The sequence below is a fragment of the Thunnus maccoyii genome, chromosome 23 (genome assembly GCF_910596095.1).
Source record: "Thunnus maccoyii chromosome 23, fThuMac1.1, whole genome shotgun sequence".
Taxonomy (NCBI): domain Eukaryota; kingdom Metazoa; phylum Chordata; class Actinopteri; order Scombriformes; family Scombridae; genus Thunnus; species Thunnus maccoyii.
This window is the reverse complement of record NC_056555.1, coordinates 12,038,325-12,060,600: the sequence shown is the minus strand read 5'-3', so window position 1 is coordinate 12,060,600 and position 22,276 is coordinate 12,038,325. Positions and strand designations below refer to the sequence as shown.

The 22,276-nt window shown below is 43.1% G+C and overlaps 2 protein-coding genes across 19 annotated transcripts in view; both read right to left on the bottom strand.

Annotated features, from left to right (window-relative positions):
• The window catches only part of grm8a (glutamate receptor, metabotropic 8a), a 349,644-nt gene extending 336,428 nt beyond the window's left edge, over nucleotides 1-13,216 (bottom strand). For 4 of the 11 annotated variants that reach the window (XR_006093951.1, XR_006093952.1, XM_042403442.1 and 1 more), the window contains exons 1-2: nucleotides 13,042-13,205; nucleotides 5,951-6,772 (exon numbers count right to left, since the gene is read on the bottom strand). Coding sequence is in view for 7 of the 11 variants with exons in the window: in XM_042403442.1 (XP_042259376.1) it covers nucleotides 5,951-6,493 (543 nt within the window). In the remaining 4 variants the exon portion in view is untranslated. Of the gene's footprint in view, nucleotides 1-5,950; nucleotides 6,773-13,041 lie in introns of all 11 variants that reach the window. The other 7 variants (XR_006093954.1, XR_006093953.1, XM_042403440.1 and 4 more) reach the window with 4 other exon arrangements.
• A 1,502-nt stretch (nucleotides 13,217-14,718) lies between these two features.
• The window catches only part of znf800b (zinc finger protein 800b), a 30,159-nt gene continuing 22,601 nt past the window's right edge, over nucleotides 14,719-22,276 (bottom strand). For all 8 annotated transcript variants that reach the window (XM_042402921.1, XM_042402928.1, XM_042402923.1 and 5 more), the window contains 6 exons: nucleotides 21,905-22,085; nucleotides 21,583-21,745; nucleotides 20,901-21,265; nucleotides 19,580-20,746; nucleotides 18,337-18,449; nucleotides 14,719-17,701 (listed from right to left, as the gene is read on the bottom strand). In XM_042402921.1, coding sequence (XP_042258855.1) covers nucleotides 18,348-18,449; nucleotides 19,580-20,746; nucleotides 20,901-21,265; nucleotides 21,583-21,745; nucleotides 21,905-22,085 — 1,978 coding nt within the window. In that variant the 3' untranslated portion in view covers nucleotides 14,719-17,701; nucleotides 18,337-18,347. The remainder of the gene's footprint in view (nucleotides 17,702-18,336; nucleotides 18,450-19,579; nucleotides 20,747-20,900; nucleotides 21,266-21,582; nucleotides 21,746-21,904; nucleotides 22,086-22,276) is intronic.

Sequence of the window (22,276 nt, the reverse complement as noted above, 5' to 3'; positions counted from 1 at the left end):
ACGGTCTCTCCTGCTCGCTTTGTCTTTTTTAGCTTTTTCGCCTTTTTTTTTATCTTTCTCTTGTGCCTTTATCCTTCTGTCTTTCTCCTTCTGTGTCATTGTCCTGTCGTCTTTATTTCTGACCCCCGGACTCTTATTAAATCCCTTCTCTTTTACTCTGTTGCTTCGCCTTTTTCTCTTCTATTCTATGCAGCTTCTATTTCTTTTCTCGCAATGTCTCCTTCACACAGTTTCTCCTCTCTGCTGTTTCTCCTGTCATTATTCCATCAAACAGTCTGCAGGATTAGGACAGGACTATAGCCCAAACTCTGCCTGACCTTGAGGATAATAGCAAATCCGTCGCAATCGCGTCTGAATTGGCGTCTGAATAAAAAGCACAGCATATCCTCTTAATTGTATGTTGATGCAGCTGTTGTCATCCTTGTGAAGCTTAAATGCCAAATTAATTTGTAATTCAGAGGATGTTCCTGCGCCTGAAAAACAGTTTGTTCTAGTATGGCTTTTTTTTTTTTTTTAAATGGCTTCTCACATTTCTCAGCACAACAGTCAATCCAACATCTGAAATGCACTAATACAACCAAAACACTTCATATACGTCTCAGGATCAGCTCTTGTGCTATAACATTTGTCTCCCAACAAGAAAACTCATAACAAAATGACCTAAAAACACCACCAACCAATAGTATTGCTAAGTTCATATCACATCTCATATCCTCTGTTGCAATACACCTAGAGAAGAATCATTTTGCATGCCAGATACATCCCTGGCAATACATTTCCTGCAGATATGTCCTGGAGTCCAGCATTCATTGCATCCAGAAGAGACCACAGATCATGTAGACATTGGTTATACTGTTTGACACATATTTCTCTATACTCAGTTCACTTTTTCAGAATGTTACACATAGCTCTCTTTACCAAAAATGCGGTTCGACACAACAGTTAATCTCACATCTGAAATGCTGTGTTTTTGGAGAGTGCACAAAATGAAGCTAGAGTAATTCCAGTTATGCAAAACACACATCTGTGTATACCGTACTATAAACTACTATAAACAGTTTGTGATCATGTGACTGGTGGTCATAAACTTTCCACCTCCATGAGGAGAAGAGTTCCTCTGTGGGGTTGAGGAATGGAGGGTGAGGCAGAAGGAAAAGTGACAACATCCCGGGATGAGAATAGTGAAACTCGTTATCCCACACGTTTACAACATGTTCTGGATTCACCTCATCTGACCCCTCTCCAAGTCTTTCACAGAGGTCATCAAGGAATGAAATGAGGCGCTGAGTGTTGTATGTCCCAATTCGGAGTTCATGCATTATCATCTCCTTTTTTTTTAGATGTAGCAGAGTGCAGCAAATTGCAGTCTCTTTTTATAGAACATGTGCTTTTACAGCTTTTAAAATAGTATGTAAACATGCAAAATGGACTGTAAACACGCAGCGTTTTGGTGGTGGTTGTGTTTGAGTGTGAAAAGAGTGCATGAAATGTATGCATTGAATGCATTTTGTGTCAAAGCAATCAAAAATTATCCACGCAGTCGGCACAATGTTTATTCTACATTGTGCCGACTGTGTTGAGAAAAAAATGAACTCAGTATAGAGAAATGCACGTGAACAATTGTAAAAAAAACAACAAAAAAAGCCTGTAAGTGCGTAAAAAGCCGCAGTCCACTGTATGTTCCAAGGGTTTGAGCAAACATTTGCTCTTGCTAATTTGCTTAACAGTAAAGTGTGTGATTTTACTTGCATGGGCATGTGTGCGCTCTGTTTGAAGACATGCCGTGTACACATGAAAGAAAGATTCATACATCTATGTACTGTGCAGACTACAGTCTAACTAAGTGCCTCCTGGGAGTTGGGATGTTCATGTCACACAATGTATGGTGCAGAAATCCACCAGAAACAACAGAGAGAGACATCCCCGGGGAAGCAATCACGGCGGCGGTAATACACAGGCAGATGAATATATCACATAGGCAGAGGAGAGGAGAGGAGAGGAGAGAAGAGGAGAGGAGAGGAGAGGAGAGGAGAGGAGAGGAGAGGAGAGGAGAGGAGAGGAGAGGAGGCTGAATTATGGAAGCAATTGGGAAGGCTCGACCACGGCTGCTCTTCCTCATACATGTGCATGCATACGTCTATCCACACATATACGCATATGTAAGATGCACTTTACTGACATCCTAAACCTTGAGTTATGGTGAACACACAGCTCAAGCGGCAGCTCGAGCACAGCTGGACATATGTGAGACAGTGTGGGAAGGAGCGTGGGAAAGACTTCTGCGTCTGACCTTGGCCTTGGAACACACAACTTCATAAAAACCACCAGCGGAGACACAGATAATAAGTTGTCTCCTCAAAGGAAACAAGAGGGTGTGTGTGTGTGAGTGTGTGTGAGTGTGTGAGTGTGTGTGTTTGAAAGCCTCAAGCGGAATCAAGTGGAACTGAAGCTGATTGAATGAAGGGGAGAGACTCCAGTGTGTGTGTATGTGTGTGTGTGTGCATAATAGCAGTGTTTCCTAAATTCCCTGAGGCAAAGTCATTCCATTTGCGCTCAACGGGGGACAGCCACCACTTATCAATTTATGAATTGAATTTCATTTTTGGCTTCCGACACACAGCATGCGGGTGTCACTGGGTGAAAGGCGCCTTTCACTTCATTGTACGACAGTGAGGACTTCCTGGGAACGGCGCAGACAAAAGACACACACACACACACACACACACACAATCCATTAGCGATAGCACTGATGTGAAGGCAGCTATCACCTCTTTTCTATTAAAAAAAAAAAAGAGTTCAGTTTTTATTAGTGCCTGCAATTGATAGAGTTAACTTACAGGTCTGGTATCTATATGTGTTATTAGGTTTTCCAGTGCAAAGATGAGATTGTAGCTGTAGCCAAGGTTTGCCTCAAGGTGGTTTAAGAGGTGATCAAAAGTCTCAGGGGCTCACCGATCCATAATGTCGCTGTAATTACCGACCATGAACAAACACAATCAATATTCAAGGGTGAAACAGTTACTCTTTCAGGAAGAGTGGTTAAAGAGATGAATACAGACAAAATATAAAAAAAGACAACATGTTAGCGATGGCAAGGATGTTTCAGATAAAGTATGTGCTCTCCATGTTGAACTTGCAATCTGTGAAACTCCCAGGCATGACCTACCCGCTCTTCCTCCTATGAATCCACAGCATCCTCATTAATTAAATTCCCCATAGATCCAAGGAGCAATGCACACTGAAAACACAATGTTTGACTATGAACTCATTAGACAGTGTTGCAGCTGCTGTATCACACATCCTGAAACAGCTGCAGCGATGACTATTTAAAGGATAATTCTGTTTATTAGCACTTGAGACATATTTTAGTAGTTTAAGCCGTCAACATCAGCAAACAAACAAAACTAGGAAGCAAGAATCGCAAAAAGCTAGATGATCATTACAGGTTTTAAACAAGCCTAAAGTTAGCAAAACTTATGTGGAAGAAAACACATATGTGAACAGTAAAATGGGCAGTGAGGGATTATTTTGGGTGCCTTTTCTTATGGTTTTACCATTTGTACTATCTTTTTAGCCCCTGACCATGTAAAACAAAGCTACAGTATGTCTACTCGCTACTCGCCTTTTTTCCTTTTTTTATTTGAATATTTTAAAAAAAAAACTGAAAACCTTAAATTATTCAGTAATTCACACATAAAAGCAGAGATCAGAGGCAAGTCTGGACCCCTCAGATATATCGTCTGACCCGACGAACCGCTACATTATCTGGCTAAACTGTTGGTTTGTCTACAACCTCTGCGAGCGTATGACCCCTCATTTCTTGCTCCGTCAGACTCAGTGGTGAAATTGACAGTTTTACTGCGTTTAGATGACAGCCATTTTTTGCTCTATTCTTTTTATATACAAAACTCCTTTGGAATTTCCTCTGAAATATGCTGCCGCCGCGGCTCGGTTTCCACCCACGAGGATTAACAAAGTTTCATCTTATTATATCTTATGTCATCCCCTCTGTCCTCTCCGTATCACTCCACAAAGCAGAGACGGTTTAAAGATAATCTTCAAAAGAGGAGCCGGTGACAAAAGAAATACCAACAACTTTTGTTCGACTCGATTTCTCTCAGCTGTGATTGTCAGCACGCGGCTCCTTCCACGGCTGAGCGCGAGGAGGGAACATATCAATAAATAAAAATAGCGGCTGTTTTCTTCAGGATTTGGATGTGGAATTTTCACACAATCTGTTGTTTGAATCTCTTTTGTCTGCTGCTAGATTAAAAGACACACACACACACACACACACACACATACACAAACACACCCCTCTCTTGGCTGTATTTGCTTTCTGAGCCCCTTGTGTTGAGTGGGCGACTGGCTGTGACTGCCACTGTCAGATTAGCCTGTTTAAAAAAGACATATGTTTATAGCAGTGTGTGTGTGTGTGTGTGTGTGTGTGTGTGTGTGTGTGTGTGTGTACATGTGTATCCTCCATACTATTTTCAGACTGTGACGCATGCTGCATTATTCATGTTAAACCATGCAGAGAAAGATACCGTCTTGTGTCATATAATACCACCGCCACAGGCCTCTGGTTGATATCATCACACACACACATACCTACACACACACACACACACACACACACACATACACTAAATACTTAAGACTCACGTACACACACACACACACAAACAATTGTTGGAAAACTTACCCAAACATACAGTATATCGGTGAACGCGCGCAAGATTCACTCCCACACTGACATGCAATCCACACACATGTAGACACATGTGCAAACGGTGTGTGTGTGTGTACACAACACACTAAATCGTATTAGGCAAATGAGAACGAGGCAGCGCGGAGCCAGAAAGGCGCTCTGTTCGAGTGCTGTTGCTGTGACAGATCCTGGCATAAATCATGTTTAGTTGTTGTTGTTTAATATGCAAATCTTCCATTCAAAGCGCAAGCTAGTTGTTAACAAGTGCGTTCAAACACACACACACACACACACACATGCACAAACTCCCATATGCTCTCATGCACACACATAGGGTATAGATTTCTGAACAGAGGGAGGCACAGAATGTGTGGCCACAAAGACACACACACACACACACACACACATTATGAAAGAGCGTGGGATAGATGTGGATGTGAAATGCCATGGGCGTCATTACTGGGCTCATATTTCATAATCATACGGCTATCCATCAGCCCTGTTCAGCTAATGATGACAACGCCAACACACACACACACACACACACACACACACGCCTAGAGAGACACAAGTATTCTATCACAGATACGAGTGCCTCTGCAAGGACACAAACACGAGCAGCACAAAGAGAAGAAACACTGTCGCATGCATACACATGAGCACTCATAAGGATGCTCAATTAGGCCCACACATGTAGTAGGAAACACACTTGCACAGAGAAATGTCCTAACAGGCGCAACACACTCGCGCGCACACAAGCGCACGCCGCAGTGAATGAAGTGGCTGTTGACAGATTTCAGCAGTAATTGATACCCGTGTTTGGCAGCCATTTTTATTTGGCTCAACCACAAGCCAGGAATGATCTAAGCTCCACAGCACACGCACACACACACACACACACACAAAAGCCTTCCTTACAAGCATGACTTGACACATCTTGACACATCTCCTCTCACACACACACACACACATCAGAACATGGGAGATTAAAATCACACTTTAGGCTTCTCAAAGCAAATGCACAGGCAAAAACGTAATCTCTCACTCCTTTTTTTTCTTCTCTCTGTTGAAAACTCCAGGAAGACTGACTACATTTTAATTGGTTGTCATCACTGAACTTTATCTTGCCAGCGATGATGAGTGAGGGGAGGCGGGTGAACGTGCCTTACGTGGCAATCATTCAGAAGAGGAGAGGAGAGGAGAGGAGAGTTGAGGTGAGGTTAAAGAGTCAAATCTTACCTTAAACAGACGCAGGATGTTGGCCACCATGATGGACACTGAGCTCGCCGCGGCTCCTATCACCCCTACAATTTTATCCGGCTTGGTGAAGATTGGAGGGTCTCCGTTAGCGCAGCGGACGTCAGAGCCGTCCCTCTCTATCAAGGCCTGCACAAAAGTCAAGGACTGCTCCAGCGCGTACGTGTCCCTGGAGCAGGTATCCAAGATCCGGGCCCCCAGCGTGATGTTGGGCAGCAGCTCGGGGTCCTTGTTGATCAGGTCGATGGCGAACATCATGGCCTCCAAACGGTGGATACCCTTCTCCTTCTTCAGCTCCCCGCAAGGGGTGCCGCGGTCCCCCCGCGAGTGGACGGGAAACAATCCGCCGAGGATGATGTCGCCATCCAGTCGGATGGAGTGGGCATACTCTGGCGCTGCCTGGGGGTCTGTCGGGATCCGCTGAGGGGAGGCGACGGGTAGGAGCCAAGTGTAAGAAGTCGCCACGAGCAGGAAGATGACAGAAGGAGACTGGGGGTAAGAAATCGGGTTCCACTGAGGTTCCATGATCAGCGATTGAGACAAAGGTAATCTTAGAGGAGGGTTAGGTATTCCAAAACTGAAGATGTGCTTTTGGGAATATTAAAGATGAAAGCCTTCCTATTGGTCAACAAGGGAGGGGTAAAGGACCCCAGAGGTGGAGCTAGCTGAGCCCCAGGAATGAATCATATTCCAAAAGAGACAGCGTTACAAAGAGAGTGGTTGCGTGGAAGTGTGGCAGTGACGTAGCAGAAATCTAGTCAGGGAGTAGATCCTGTAATCCGCAAGTCACATCTTCAGAAGAGCCTGTTGGGAAGAGACAGAGAGAGGATGCCTCAGTGCCAATGAGATGCAGGGATGTACGGTCCACATGACAAACATGTGTAAACCAATCACGGGCAAGGCAAGAAATGTAACCGAGCATACAAATAACAAGTTTCAAATACGCACACCTACATGCTCATTCGGCTGCACAAGCGCACACTCACATAGGCATGGTGTTTCCAGTAGACCTGTCAAAAATTGCACTACCATTCTATAATTGAAAAACCCAAATCTGTCAGCTTGTAATCACCTCTACACACACACACACACACACACACACACACACACACACACACACACACACACTCATCTCTTGGCATATCAATGAGTGGAACAGCTGTTAAAATGACAGCAGTGAACCTTGGCGAGCTCCTCGGGCTGTTCGCACGAAGGCGCACGCTACCTGCTGCAGTGGAGATGAGGAAGAGCGAGAGTGAAATGAACAGAGCAAGGAAGAGGAGGAGGAGGAGGAGGAGGAGGAGGAGGGAGGGAGAGATGGTGGGAGACAGACAGAGGAGAAGGAGGAGAGACAGAAAGTCAAAGCATGTGAGACAGTGGGGAGAGAAACAGAGACAGCAGTGAAAAGACAGGGAGAGAGATGCCTTGGAGCAAGTGTGTTGCATCATTCAAACACCTGCTGTTTCTGGTGCAGCTAAATGAACATATTAAATCCACTACACTCTACTCTACACACACACACACACACACACACACACACACACAGAACTTGAAATCTCAACAGGTAGATTTAATGTTGAACATTGTTTCTTCATGTTTACAGTATTAAATGTTGATATGACACTTCTGCATCACCCACCGCAGGGAGGTTGCACCTCGATCCCTGGCAGTTATAATGTCATGTTCTACCCACTGAGCTGCACATTAAGCAGCCGTATCCTTGAGAAGTGCTATAACTTGGTTTGGGCCGGGACTGAAAATTGCTCGTGACAAACTGGTTGGCTCCAACATGATATGATTGCTAATGTGCTTTCATTAGCCAAGACCCCGGGGATTTATTTTCTCATTTAGCTCCCCTGATCTGAAATCCCTGATTTTATTTTTTGCATGGAAGCTGTTTAGGGGGAGGAGGAAATTGATCTCTAAATAAGTATTTAAAGGCGGGTTAATTGTTGCCTCTTCCTCACCTTTTTCCCCAGAAACGTAGTTAACAAATAGAGTGTCTGAGTGTATTTGCTATCAAGGGATATTTAGCCCGTCTTAGTAAAGATGCAAAGCTCCTAGAAACTGAAATTTGAACAGAGAATTACATCAGATATTGCATTAAATTCAGCACCATATAATGCTGTTCAAGGCTGTTTGGTCAGTATTCATTTTATGATATCATTTTTAGATATTTAGGCCATCACTCTGAAACACCTCTCTTTATTATAGGTGTCCTGCTAACCTCAATACACACAAGCTTAGCTATTGAGATGGCCCATATCACACAGTTTAGCCTATTAATTAGCTTTGTTGTTCATTACATTGCTTATTTTCCCTTCCAGAATCATTTCCCAACACATATAGACCTAACCAGCACCTCTTTAGCTTAGCTTAGCATAAAGACTAGAAAGAGGGGACGAAAGTGAGCCTGGCTCTGCCCAAAGGTAACAAAATCTGCCTGTGAGCACCTCTAAAGCTAACTAATTAACGCATTTTATCTAGTTTGTTTAATCTGTACAAATTTGAAGTTTTACAGGGGGTTGTGTGTTGGACTATTTCTTGGCTGGAAGCAGTGACTTCCTGAAGTCTTTTCATAACTGTGAGGTTGCGAGGAAATAGTCCAGCATAGATTAAACAAATGAGAAATAATGTGTTAATCAGTGAGGTTTCCTATGTGTTTAGACAGAATGAGAAAGAGGATTCTGGACACAGCGTGATTATATACAAAGTCGATGGAAAGACCCGATTGGACGCGAATTCGCCCGGAGCAGCGCTAATTGACACAAAGACATGTCCCCATGAGTTGAAAGTGTTTCAACTTGGGTGAAAAATGTACACATATCGCAGAGCTTTATGAATCTAGCTTACTTCAAAAACATACAGAGCTCATCTAACTGTTAGCGAAAAAGCAAATGAGAAGATGTGTCCACGTATTGATCCCGAAGATGCACTCAGCTTCCATTTTCCAACATTAAAATATGGAATTGAGCCCACTTATAAAACTATACTCAAGGCTGGAATACCAACCAGGCAAAGCGGACGACTGCCCCTGGGCCCTCGACCCTCAGGGGCCCCAAAGGCTCCAGGTTCAACGTGTGGCTAATTAGTTTGTGGTAATATCAGCCATAGCAGATGTGTTTGTCAATACTATATGCATCATTAAATCACATTATAAACTGATATGATAAGGGCCTTGAGGCAACACCTGCATTATTACTCGCTCTCACGGCTCATTTTTTCTGTCCCGTCCTGCCTATATGATGCTGAATTAGGTAAAACTGATGATTTTAGAAGGAAACAACAACAAAAATAGACTATCTATATTATAAGTAAAGCATCATTTATAAAACTTTAACTTTTCTAAATATTCACCAGCCCTGCTTGATTTCACCCACAGGGGCCTCAAACAGGTTGCGAGGCTCAGATCTAAACACAGCATGAACTGCTCTCTCGATGAATCCATTTATAATTCGATTCTGTTCCAATTAATTCATCAGTTTCTCTCCACTCTAAATGGAATTAGGTCAAAGCCACTCATACACAGCCAAGCCCCCGCTATGATTAAAAACCCTGCTTTGGTTAGCCAGCTCTGATTCATCTGCTAACACCATGTATTCTACTCCCCGCAATATTGTTTATTCAACACTTTTTCCTTGGATTCAAGCTCCACTTCCCTCAGGCGCAGAAAGGGTCCAAATGAAGCTTGAGGCCCCTATAATTAAGCTTTAATACATACAAATAAATATATATATATACAATATAGAGAGACAAAGTCTCTCCCCTTCCACTGGACCACCATGGGACCTTATTTCAGAAAAAAATATACACAGTAGTGACAGGCAAGAGACTAAAAAATAAATTTTTGATCCCGTTTGAATTGTGCTATGAATTACACATATGATGTTTATCAATTCAGAAGTGTCTCCACAAGCTTCCCAGAGCCGCTGGAGCTAACATTGACACGATGCCTGTGTGTTTCATAGCGGGATGGAGTCACATGAGCAACGTGTCTTGCTAATTTTTTTGCTTCCCAGCTGATAAGAGGACCAGGAATCGCTGAATAAAATGGCGACAACCATGTTGGTGCTGGTGACGTATATTTTGTGCGAGATGAGAGATGTTGTTCACTGAGCAGTTTCACCCAAAACTAAATGGTACTTTACTGTTTTTACGCTTAAGTTTTTTAAACAGGGAACTTTTTGTGGAGATATAAATTGACAAACATCTTATGTGTAATTAATGGCGCAATTCAAACAGGATCAAAAATTTGTCTCTCGCTGTTGACTACCATACATATTTTTTCTGAAATAAGGTCCCATGGGGGACAGGGGAAGCCTTTAACACAATCTCTCTATGACTGAAATTCGTTGTCTGAATATAGTCTAATAAGATCCAGTAAAGCTCACAGACTCAGCTTCTACTGATCATCTCCCTTGCTTTTGCTACATATTTCATCTTTGTGGTGCTCTGAATATTTGGCAAATTGTATCTCAAACTGGGAGCAACCACATGGACTTAAGCTGGCCTGATGCAAGATGTAACTACATGCAAACGTCTCGAGAGGGAAACCCCCCCCCCCCCAAAAAAAATCAGATCAGGGCAATGTGTGAATGTCTTTGCTCCATTCTCGTGACTAAGCTGAGGCCCTGAGGTTATTAAAAGTTTCATGTCTCATTCGCACCCACGCTCATTGAGAAGGAGCGAAAAGAAGTGACACCCCTGCCTGCATGTTGTATTACACATGCTATTCTTAACAAGTTACCACCTGATCTGAACTCTTTTATGCTCCCATGAGAGTCCTTGTCCTTTAGGACGCTTCACAAAAGGCTCAAAACCAGATTTCTTCTCCCACATGGACGCCTAAAAGCAGGCCGCAGACATTGCTGTGCTGGTTAGTGGCTCAAAGATGAAGAGGGTTAGACCCCAAGAGGCCGCAACTGGCTCATCACTCTTTTTAATTTACACCCACGGCTGGCTGTCTAGGTGAGTGTTGCCCACTCCTTATACTCTGGTTTTTTATCTTCTCCTCCTCTCCTCTTTCATTCCTATCTTCTCCCTCTCTTCACCCTCTCTCCTCAACTCCTTCACCCCTCCTCATCCTTTCTTTTGCCTTCTCTACCTTCCACTTTGCCTTTATTTCTACCTTCCTTTGCTTCTCCTCCTCTCCCTCCTTCTCTCCCTCTCTCTCTCTCTGCTCTAACAAATCGCCTTCTGCAGGCCTTCACTTCTCTCTGGGGAGCGCACTGCTCTTTTCAGAAAGTGATAGCTTTTCATGCCGCCCTGTCCTCTCTCCCCTAGCCTTCTCCTCCTCGTCCTCTCTATCTCTCTCTCTCTCTCCCTCCATAAGTAGGTGTTTCTCAGAGTCTCTCGTTCAAGAATTTTTTCTCTCTACCTGTTCCCTAACCTTCCCCGATCTCACAGCTCCCACTTTCCAGCAGCATTCTCAAACTATATGACATTTGATTTTGTGAGATCATGAGCCAAAGATGCATTCGGATGGTGATATCCCCCTGAGTACAACTCCCTCCTCCCACACACACACACACATACACACACACACACAATCTGGATTCACCCTCCATTCAGTGTTATGGGCTTACCCAGACTGAAAATAAATAAATATTAAATGTGCAGGCGCACACATGCAGATCATATAATTTTCAAATAATCTACCATGTCAAAACACTTTCACCCTGTCATCTTTAAACATATCTCTGAACACATCCTGATTGTCCCCATATATGGATAAACGCATAAAGCCACAGCTCACATTGCCACGAGACGCCTCATTTTTAAATAACATATGCCTCTGACGTGATAAAGTCATGTGTCTGGTGATAAAAGCTCACAGCCCACAGGTTCAGAAACACGACTATATGAGATCAAAGTCTATGGGTGTATGCTCATTATGCAGCCCTATAGGCTTCTGCACAGCGGTGGTGGTATTCAGATTGCACCCTAATTAAGACAGTGCCATGCACAGAAGAATCTCTTCAGGGGGAGAAAAATTACTTATTTTCCTCATCTCCATACCCACGCATTATTGAGTGAAACATATCTCTTCCCATGTGCTGCTAAGACATTTTACTCACCTCTCTATCGCACAGAATCCATGTGAAATGAAAAATGATGATCAATAAAAATCACAGAAGAAATAAGCAGCAGGACAAGTCGGTAGTAAACAAGACAACAGCCTAAATAAGACAAGATTGCCCCCGAAATCCATCACCAGAGGAATGTGAGGATGCCACAAGAGAGGGAGAGAGAGAGAGAGAGAGAGAGAGAGAGAGAGAGAGAGAGAGAGAGAGAGAGAGAGAGAGAGAGAGAGAGACGCAAAACACCCGCTGAGAAAAAAAAGAGGCAACAGCATTTCAGTGTGAATGGAGAAAACGGGATGATAGTATATGAGATACCTCAGAAAATCTAATTCATCCGACAGTGTGTGAAGGTGTGAGAAGAACCGTCTCCAGCCTCTTTTCCCGCGGACTCCTCGGGGGTCCTTGCCCGCCTCAGGCAACTTCCTTGCGGAGCTCAGCAGTTTTCCTTCACCCCCCCCCCCCTTCCCAAAAAAATATCAGTCCTCCTGGAGAGTGGTTAGTTTATTTCTCCCTCCACCACCACCACTACCACACAACAGCAAAATTAAAAAGAAAATGAGACCATCCGCAAGCTGGAGAGAAGAATACAGGATATAGCTATGAAGCCGATGTGGAGGTTTTTTCAATAGAAAAAAGTGCTCCGTCGTGACCAGAAGAGCTTCTTTAATACAAGAGAAAATGCAATTATTAACCCCGCACTTGTTTAAGGAGACAATAGAGGGAGGCTGGCTGTAATGAAGTCGATTCCCAAGAATGAGTCTGAGATACAGAAAGAGAGAGAGAGAGAGATTCACACAGGGAGAGAAGAGAGAGAGAGAGAGAGAGAGAGAGAGAGAAAGAGAGAGAGAGAGAGAGAGAGACATTCACACACAGAGAGAAGAGAGAGAGAGACATTCACAGAGAGAGAGAGAGAGAGAGAGAGAGAGGTGCAGAGGAATTCATCATACGCGGAATCTGTCAGTCATGATCAATAATGTTGGTAAAACCCACCTGATTTTTATCCATAGTCCTCTCTTTAAGCTCATCGCGCGTGGACCCTTCCCGTGAAGTGCTCCACAGACGCGCGCGCGTTCACACATACATACACACATACACACACACGTACACTCCTCTACCGCTCCTCGGTGCTGAAAGGGACAGCGGCAGCGCGCGACTTCCACAGCCAAATGAAGCGCAAAAACACTCCGCGCGAGAGACGTGTGTGTGTGTTTTCAGGTAACCCGCCCGCACCAAATCATCGTCTAACTGCATCAGTGTGGTCCGGCAGTCCGTTCAATCAAGTTTACTACCAATCAATCGGATCGATAGTTTGCACAATAGAGGGCTTTGGTTATTTCAACACATTAATAAGTCATCAAAAATACGCTCACACAGGCGTTACGCCGCACTCTTAATTGCCTGAACTTCAATCCATTTTTACTGCGCCCATTGATTCCCCCCCTTGTAAAACCAAAGCGCCGTGGCTCTTTGCGGTGAATGGGATTAAATAAATGAACCGCATCCCATCTGCTGTGTAATAACAATTTGATAAGCTGTGTGTGTGGAGTGAGGAACCAGGCAATCGAAACAGACCAGGGTGTTCTCTCATGTGACAATGTGGAAGATGTGCGCAACATGTCCAATTTGTGGCTTTAGCGCTGCGGCGACGTGTGGGGACGCGGAGCAATGGCGCCATCTCGTGGCGAATATGCTGTCATTGCAACAGAGGAATAGGAGGCGGTGGTCTTTCAACTGTTGTGAACCAAAAAAAGCCAATGCAAGAATTGTCCTTTGTGGCACACAAGGGGGTTTTAAAATTTGGGGAAATCAGAGCTGCTAATGCTGGACCAAAGGACTACCTGCAGTGGCATCTGGTATTTGGACTATCAGGGTCATTTGAGGTCTCCAGGGTCCCCAGAACAATGATATGACTGAAGAGTCCAGCATCCTTTCAAAGGAGATATTTACCTCATAAAATACAGATGTGTGGTTTGATTGATAAAGCTGGTAATGTTCTATATATCTGTTATTGGCAACAATAACAATGAAAAGACCAAAACCAATGGTGCATTAGTCCAAATCGTGATACTTTTCAACTTACCTGACTTATCTCTGGCACTCAGCCCCAAACCCATTTGTTCCAACCAGAAACAGGTTACGAAAATATCCTTTCATTTTTAAAAAGGCCAAACTATTTCCGAAACAGCTGGGTTCTCTAGTTTTTGGCAAACATTACTTAAAGCTTAAGTAAATAGTGTAATTGTTGGGGATTATTTGCAGCTTTGGATTTGGTGAACCGTACGGATTTATGGCAGCAGACAACACCAGTTAGTAGGATCAGTTTATTGTTTGTTCATAAGCTGTTTTGGAGTCCAACATATCACAGGAATATATCCTGCACTGGTCTTTTTCACTATATGTGTCTCTTACTGACGTCATCAAGATGAATCCTGGTATCGTTCCTGGAGACATGAAAAGAAATGACGTTTTGTGCCACAGGAAATAACATGGGAAGGGAAATGAAAAATCTCACAAATATAAGTGAAACTGTAAATACCCGAAAAAGCAATTCCTGAGAAGGCAAATGAAATCTCCTCTCTGCAAATGCAGTAAACAAATATGATTGATTGATTGAAGCCTATGACTCATATCTGAGGACAAAAACGGAGCCACACACAACTCCCCTGCGAGGTTTTGAAGCAGTACATTTTTTATTTAGTACATAAGTGGTTGGTTTTAACATTCTTGTCACATTTGAAAGGCTTCTCTAACTCCTCTCAGGTTCTCTAGAAGGTGAGCTTAATAACATATTACAACTGACGATGAAGGAAATGACAAGATGTAAAGGAGAAAAAAAAAAGGCTTAAGAATCTCTTGAGGTTTGATTCCTGTTCTCCTCCTGACACATTCCAACAAAAAAACAAAAAACATGTCCTTCAAAAGGAATGAGATACAAAAAAAAAAAAAAAAGACAACTAATCCTGGAACAATGCAAAGTTGCCTCAGTATTAAACATTGACAGAGTAGTAACTAGTCAGACATGTTTGAAGCATATGGTCAACCAACAGTTAAGTACAAGTCAATAACTATTGTGACTATTATAACTATTATTTATACCATCCATGTGGGATGAATCAATACACGTTTTCAAGACCTTGTTGCACTAGCGTTTTCAGTTATAAAAATAGAGTTTGGTCTTTCCTTTTTTCTGGTTTTGTTCCATTTCATGGCTTTCTGTTTGAACATTAAGACATATCTACATTTGGTCTTCCTCCGTTCCTTTCCTCCCTCCTCCTGTCATGTGCCAGTGTTTCAAAGACTACCTCGGGGTGTGTCCAACAAGCGCAGCCCCCCTCAAGTTTGAGTACATGAAAGCACATTTTGAATGGAACTGATGCAGCATTTAGTGTAGTTCAAATAAATGGCGATTATACGGGTTTAAAAATAAAATAGTTTAAAAGTTGATTTAAGGAGCCCCTGCATATTTTGTTAATGGAACAAAAACTTGAATGTAAACTTCTACGTTAGGAGAATTAAATGATGTTTCTTACTCAGGCATGTAGCTTTCCTTTTTATGTGTGTGTGTTTACATCTCCCATATTTTGGCCCATTATGATCATGACTAGCACCACCAACAGTAGATTACAGCAGTAAGTGGAGTACAGTGCAGTGATGCTGTGTTGCAACTGCTTTCTGAAAGTTTGTAACAAGCAAGATGACAAAATTATGTCGCTGGACGCAGAAATTGAAGTATTCCAGTTAATGGTTTGTAATGTCTGAAGCAGTACGGCTGTTACAGTAAAACTAAAAGCTGCCTGTCTGCAAAAATGTGCATTCACACATTACCACTCAATCAATGGGCAGGTCTATCTTTCCTGCTCACTGTTAATTGGATTCTCATGCATTAACACAAATGATCTGCCATGTAGGCCTTAATGATTGTATATTTGATAGTTTGAATGTTTCGCCAGTGGTAGCATACTGTACCTTAGAGTTAACAGTTGAACTGAGCTGTTATGTCCCAAAATAATCCATATTTAAAGGAAAATTAATGTAACATAGACGTATTATCATTGTGCTACCACATATTGTTTTATATCATCATAATTAGTGCCTTTTGTAGGATTTTGATTATTCTGTGAGCAAAGGTGACACTTTGCTTCATTTCAGAGCATAACTCCTTTAGTCCTAGCAAACCTACACAGAACTGATGGCCATAGCGGCGCTCCGGTGGCTCACTGTGTAGAGTGTGTACCACGTATCATTACCGCAGTGGCGCGGGTTCAATTGCGACCAGCACCCTTGGCTGTCGCTGTCGAAAAAAGCAGAAATGCCAAGAAAATAATCGATTAAAAAAAAAAAAAAAAAAAAAAAAAAAGACTGATGACCATAGTCTGGCGGGTTTTTTTTTTTTTTTTTACAACCAGTCTATTGCTGAGGCTGATCACCTGTCTGATATATGAAGGTAAAAGAGGATACGGTCAAAGTAAAGGAAATACCTTTCACAAGCATGCAATCAGTCCAGCAGAAAAGAACAGAAAATAAGTGATATACGAAACAGCAGTTTTTAAAGAAAACTGCAAAATGCACTTTTGGTTTTCTCTTATTTTGACCATACCCTGTAATTTATGAACTTTTTGATCCTCTTTTATAAGACTGCTGTTGGTCAGACAGTAAAGCAAATACAACAGGTGACTAAATCAGACTATGGACTGCTAGCATGACGAATGTTACAGTGCAGCGATCTGTTTGCTCCTCTGTGTCAACAGGAAGCGCTTACACGAGAAGATGAAAGTGATTTTCCACTCTAAGGCAAGAATCTACCCTTCTGAAGAATTACAGGAAGGAAAACACTTGTCTATGTCAGGGGAAAAGTAGGGGATGAATATGTATATTCTGTTGATATTCTGTTGTATTCTTCACTCTCAGCACACTATTTAAGGTGGGATTATACATACAGTACAAGTTGAAAATTAATTGGTTTGAAATGCTAATAGCTAAGGACCCAAGGTTTTCTGCATTGGTGTGGGATTGTTAAGGGTCAAATTCTGCTTTTTCTTATCGGGAAAAAAAAAAACAAAAAACGTTTGTTTCCAGTCAGTTTTTTGGAGGACACAATCCAGTTCTGATTCCCTCCTTCTTTCACACTCGTGCACGCATGCACACACACACACACACACACACACACACACACACACACACACACACAGACAGACAGAGACACACACACACACATCCATAGTATGTCTTCATCCTTTTTGTTAACTTTGTTTACCAAGAGCAAAGCAGTACAAGTCAGTCATCTGTGTATGGATCTATATTTACATACTGTAGTAAGTAAATACAGATATATACAGTAGTAGTGAATCTACTTTTCACTACAGTCTCTCCGTGGATAGCAGCGCCACCGTCCGGCCAGTTTGTGCACTACAGCTGGCTGGCTTCATAATGAATCTATACAAAAATCTCCAATAATATATTTGGTTCTTAAGCAAAAAGGTGGAAAATCCTTCATACTTCCTTCGTTCCTCTATCATGCTCCATTGTTCCTTTTTGTTTGTTTCCTTCATCTCTTGTCTGTGCTTGTTCCATCCGTCTGTTTTTTTTTCTGATTGAAAAGTTTTCTCTTCTTCATTGTTAGTGGCTCGCTCGCCCATCATCCCCTGTGGACCTGTGGGAAGAGAGAGAGAGATTAGAATGATGAGGAAAGAGGAGAACAAAAGAAAGAACAGAGTAAGTGAGAGGAAGGATCAAGAGAGAGAAGCAGGAGGGAAGAAAGAGGTAATGATAAGCAAGAAGCAGAAAATAACAGTTAGACAAGAGGAAGATTTCTAATGAGGAGAGAGACACACAGAGAAATCAGCCAGAGGGAGAACGTAGCAAACAGCTGGTAAACGTGCTGAGCGGTCAATTAAAGGCTGCAGAATGACGGTGGTTTCTCATCTCTGCCCGAGGGAATGGTCTTCTGCACAAACATAAGCACACACAAACACACACACCTCTCTTGGCAAAAAAGGAAACTCATATATCAGAAGCCAACACACACACACACACACACACACACACACACACAGACATTCACAAATTTGCTCAAGTACACACCACACAGCAGCGCGTCTTTGTGGTTTCTGAATATGCAGCAGCAGCCAAGAGAGAAGGAGAGAAGAAACAAGAAAGGAAGAAATCCAGTGCAACTCACAGGAAGGGAGAAAAAAGCAAAAAGAAATGCAAAATGAGAGCAGGAGAAGAAGACAGCGATGAAGTGGCAGAGTCCTTGTGCTGTAGGTAAACCCTTTGAATTCTTACACTGTGTTTTTTCACCAGACCAGGGATTTGGAGCGGGTGCTGACTCCTTTCCTCCTGTTGGCTGCTGCCGTTGCTGCGTTACGATGGCTTCGCTTATGAGACTCCAGGTACAACTGATGAAAATAAATTGAAAGAAAAGATAATTTACATACAAGTTTAAGAAGTAAGTTTTACATGGAGTTAAACTACTAGTTTGGATACCTTTAATATTGCACTGCAGGTAGAATGCAGATAATGAGAACACCTGATTCTGGTTGGATGTAAACACAGGATGTCATTATTCAGCTAATGTGTCTTGATAATAGGGCTGCAACTAAATTATATTGATTATAAATTAATCTACAGATAATTTGCTTGATTACTAAACAAGTGTTTGCTCTCTACAACTTCAGAAAATAGTGAAAAATGCCTCTTGAAATTTCCAAGAGTCCGAGGTGACATCTTTAAATGTCTTTCTTTGTCAGACCAACAGTCCAAATCACAAACATATTCAAATTACAATAATATCAAAACAAATAAAAGCAACAAACCCTCACATTTGAAAAGATGGAAAAAGCTAGGAAAGGATTAATAGATTATCAAAATAGTTGCCAATTAACTTTCTGTTGATCAGCTAAGCCACTAATCCACTAATCTGTACTTGATACAAATTGTGTTTGGCCAGATGTATGCAGCTACAAACTAAAGATAATAATTTATCAAAGTAAATAAGAATTACTCCTTCCTACCCTGTTATTTCCTCATGTCTTACATATACAGTTTATAACACATCCTAATCAGTGGTTTGGATGCAAATATGATGTTAGCTTTTGACACTGCGCTTTCAAAGTATTTTCAGCATGACAGTTATGAGGAAGAGGGAGAGTGAGACAAATACTTAAGTGGAGGAACCATGAAAAAAACATCTATTATATGGGATTCCTACAATGACTTCTCTCGCATAGATTCAGTAAACTGTGTGTTTTTTTCTAAGAAATTAGGAAGCGAGTGACCAGCTTACTCAATCGATGTTAATAAATGTCAAATGTCACATAAATCAAGCAATCTAAGGCAGGCTCTTTGTGTAGAGTCTTCATCAGGGCATACAGTGTGATGAATAAGATAGTTATCCATCACATTGTATGCCCTGACGGTGACTTGTAGTTCTTTTTAACCTTTGTAACTTGTATTATTCTTTATTGGGAAAAGCCTACAAGGTGTTTCTCTGAAAGAAAATTGATGTCATGAATTTAAAATCCAATACCTTCTTAGCAAAGGCCCGTCCACACTGGTCGCAGGCGTGCAGGGAGAAATTCTTGGTCACCCTGACTTCAGTGGAGGATGTCCCGGTGCTGCTGCTCTCTGTCTGGGTGTCATGCCGCCGGGTGTGTGGAGTTTGGTTGCTGGGTAAGGTGGAGGAAGAGGAGGAGTTGCGCTGGTGTGTGTGTTTATCACTGCGGCGGGTCATTGGTGGGGTGACGGGGCGGTGCTGATGGGTTTGTTGTCTCTCCTGCTTACGGGTTACAGGAGGGGACGGGGTGAACGTTGCGGACGAGAGGTCCTGCTGTTTCCGAGTGACGGGAGCTGGCGGCGGTGCGGAGGAAGAAGAGGAGGAGGTCAAGGCTGATCCGGCGGTTGGGGCGGTTGTGGAGCACTCTTGCTTGCGAGTGACAGGAGGTGAGGGAGAGGAGGAAGAGGACGATGAGGTGTGGCGTCCGTTCACTTCCTCCTTGACGGTGCCGCTTGCTCGCTTAGGGTTCGTGTTGTTGAGGACGACCTCAGCTAGCCTCTTGACTGCCCTGCTCTCCAGCTTGGGCATGATCTTGGCTAGGTACCCAGATGACTTCTTATGGACCACAGTCACATGGCGCAGGACGTCACGTTTGCGACGTGACTCATAGCGGCAGAGAGGGCAGCGGTAGAACTTAATGAAGATGTCGTTGCCATCCGTGTGCAGCTCAATGTGCTTAGATAAGTTCTGACGTGAGCTGAACTGTCGCTTGCACAGCTTACAGAAGAGCTGCTTGAAGTCAAAACCCACAGACAGTTTAGTCATTTTGTTGACCATTCCCCCGCTGCACGTGTTGCCCGCACGCGAGGTGGATGAGGATAAGGGTGATGTCAGCTTTGGGCTCGACGGGGCTTCCTCCTCCTTCACCTTCATGGCGTTATGTGCCACAGAAACACCTTTACTTGTGCCAGTGCTGTCACTGGGAGACGGGGCCGGGCTGCTGTCAATGTCCTCATCGTCGTCTTCTTCTGAGGGTTCAACCGCTTCCTCTTTCACTCGGATGTTGTTGCTGGGGCCCAAGCTGGCGCTGCTGCTGTTAGGAGTGGCTGCTGTAGTAGTGGAGGTTGTCGTGGTAGCAGACCTGTTACTTTTGATGCTGTAGATCTTGTGGACGATACGCATGTGCCTCTTCAACATAAGCTGAAATACAGACCAAAACATAAAACAGTTTACATATTAATTTAATCAACTGCTAAATATTGTTTCTAATACTTTCTGGTTTTATTCCCTTTCCCTATATGGATTTCCCACAGTTAGATTAGTCTAAAGATAACAGTGGGGCAACAAAGCAAACCTGAGAGCTATAGTTCCTCTTGCAGAGCGTGCAGCGACATGAAGCCGGGTTCGCCTGTGGAGAGGCTGGAAGTGGACTCTGAGGTTTGGCTTGGTTTTGGTTTGAAGGCGTTGTTTTAGAGTTCACAGGGGTGGACTTGGAGTGGTGGCCACGTGTCGGAGAGGAATTGTTGCTCTTCCTGGGGGGTGTGACCTCCAGAGAGAAGGGCTGGCCAGGTCGCGAAGAAATGCTGGGTGTGATGGTGTCCCTCCGCAGACCACGGTGCACCTCATCATAATGACGGCGTACGTTGGCTTTGGTAGCAAAGGTTTTGAGGCACACTGGGCAGGATTTTCCAGTAGGTGTGCTCAGAGTCCTTTGCCGACCTTCATGACAACAAGAGAAATTGTCATTTTATGTTTACTTTGAAAAGACCAATGTGAAAACAAAAATACTACAAAAGGACCAACTAACAGCAAATGAACACTTCTATACAGTTCACCCTATTTATAAAAATGGACCACTAATAAAAAGAATTGTCATCTTTTCTCAACTCATGCATAACCAAAATTTGCACCGCCCCAACATCCAATGTGCATGCACAGAAATGAGAACTGTTATACTGAAAGACAGTTTTGTTTTTGTTTATTTCAGGCAGTTTCTTTTGGAAAGTCTACGCTGTAACTTTTCAGTCAACTCTCACCTTTCACCATAGAGAGCAGGCTTGTGGGAACTGTCCGTGTCTCCGTGAACTTTCGGAGCTCCTCGAGTTTAGTCTGGTGCATTTTGCGGCAGTGACGCCTAATGCTGCGGCGTGAGTTAAAGTCTTGACCGCACAGACAACAGGAGATTGTCACATCCTCAACCTGGATGGTAAAAACAAAGACAGTCAGTTAGCATATGAAAATATGATGCATCTCAACAATGACAGGTATTTTTAAAATGAGTTTAAAGATGTACATGCACTGACTTCCACCCTACTTTACTTTTTTCACTTGTGATTCCTGAACTGCCAAGCCACCTACCCCACTAGTGGATCCCTCATCTTCAGGCTGTGGCGTCTCCTCTTTAGCTGCCTCTTCAGCCTCCCATCTTCTCTGTCCCTGGTTGTGTCCTGGGCTTTCTGGCCCTCCTGGCTGGCTGGCCTGATTGTTGTCAACATCCTCCACTGGTTCTCCCTCCCACACTACCGGGCTCTCTCTAGCACTGTGAAGCATGTTGACACATACGGTCAGAGACTATGGGAGGATGGAAGTAGTTGAAAACCCCAGTGAGGGGCTAGAGTGACTGGATCAGTATAAAACACAAAGTCAAGTCTGCACCCTGTGTAGATGAAAAATGTAGTGTTGCTCTGTGAAAGAGAGAAATGTAAATACTAAGGAGATAATTTACATTTT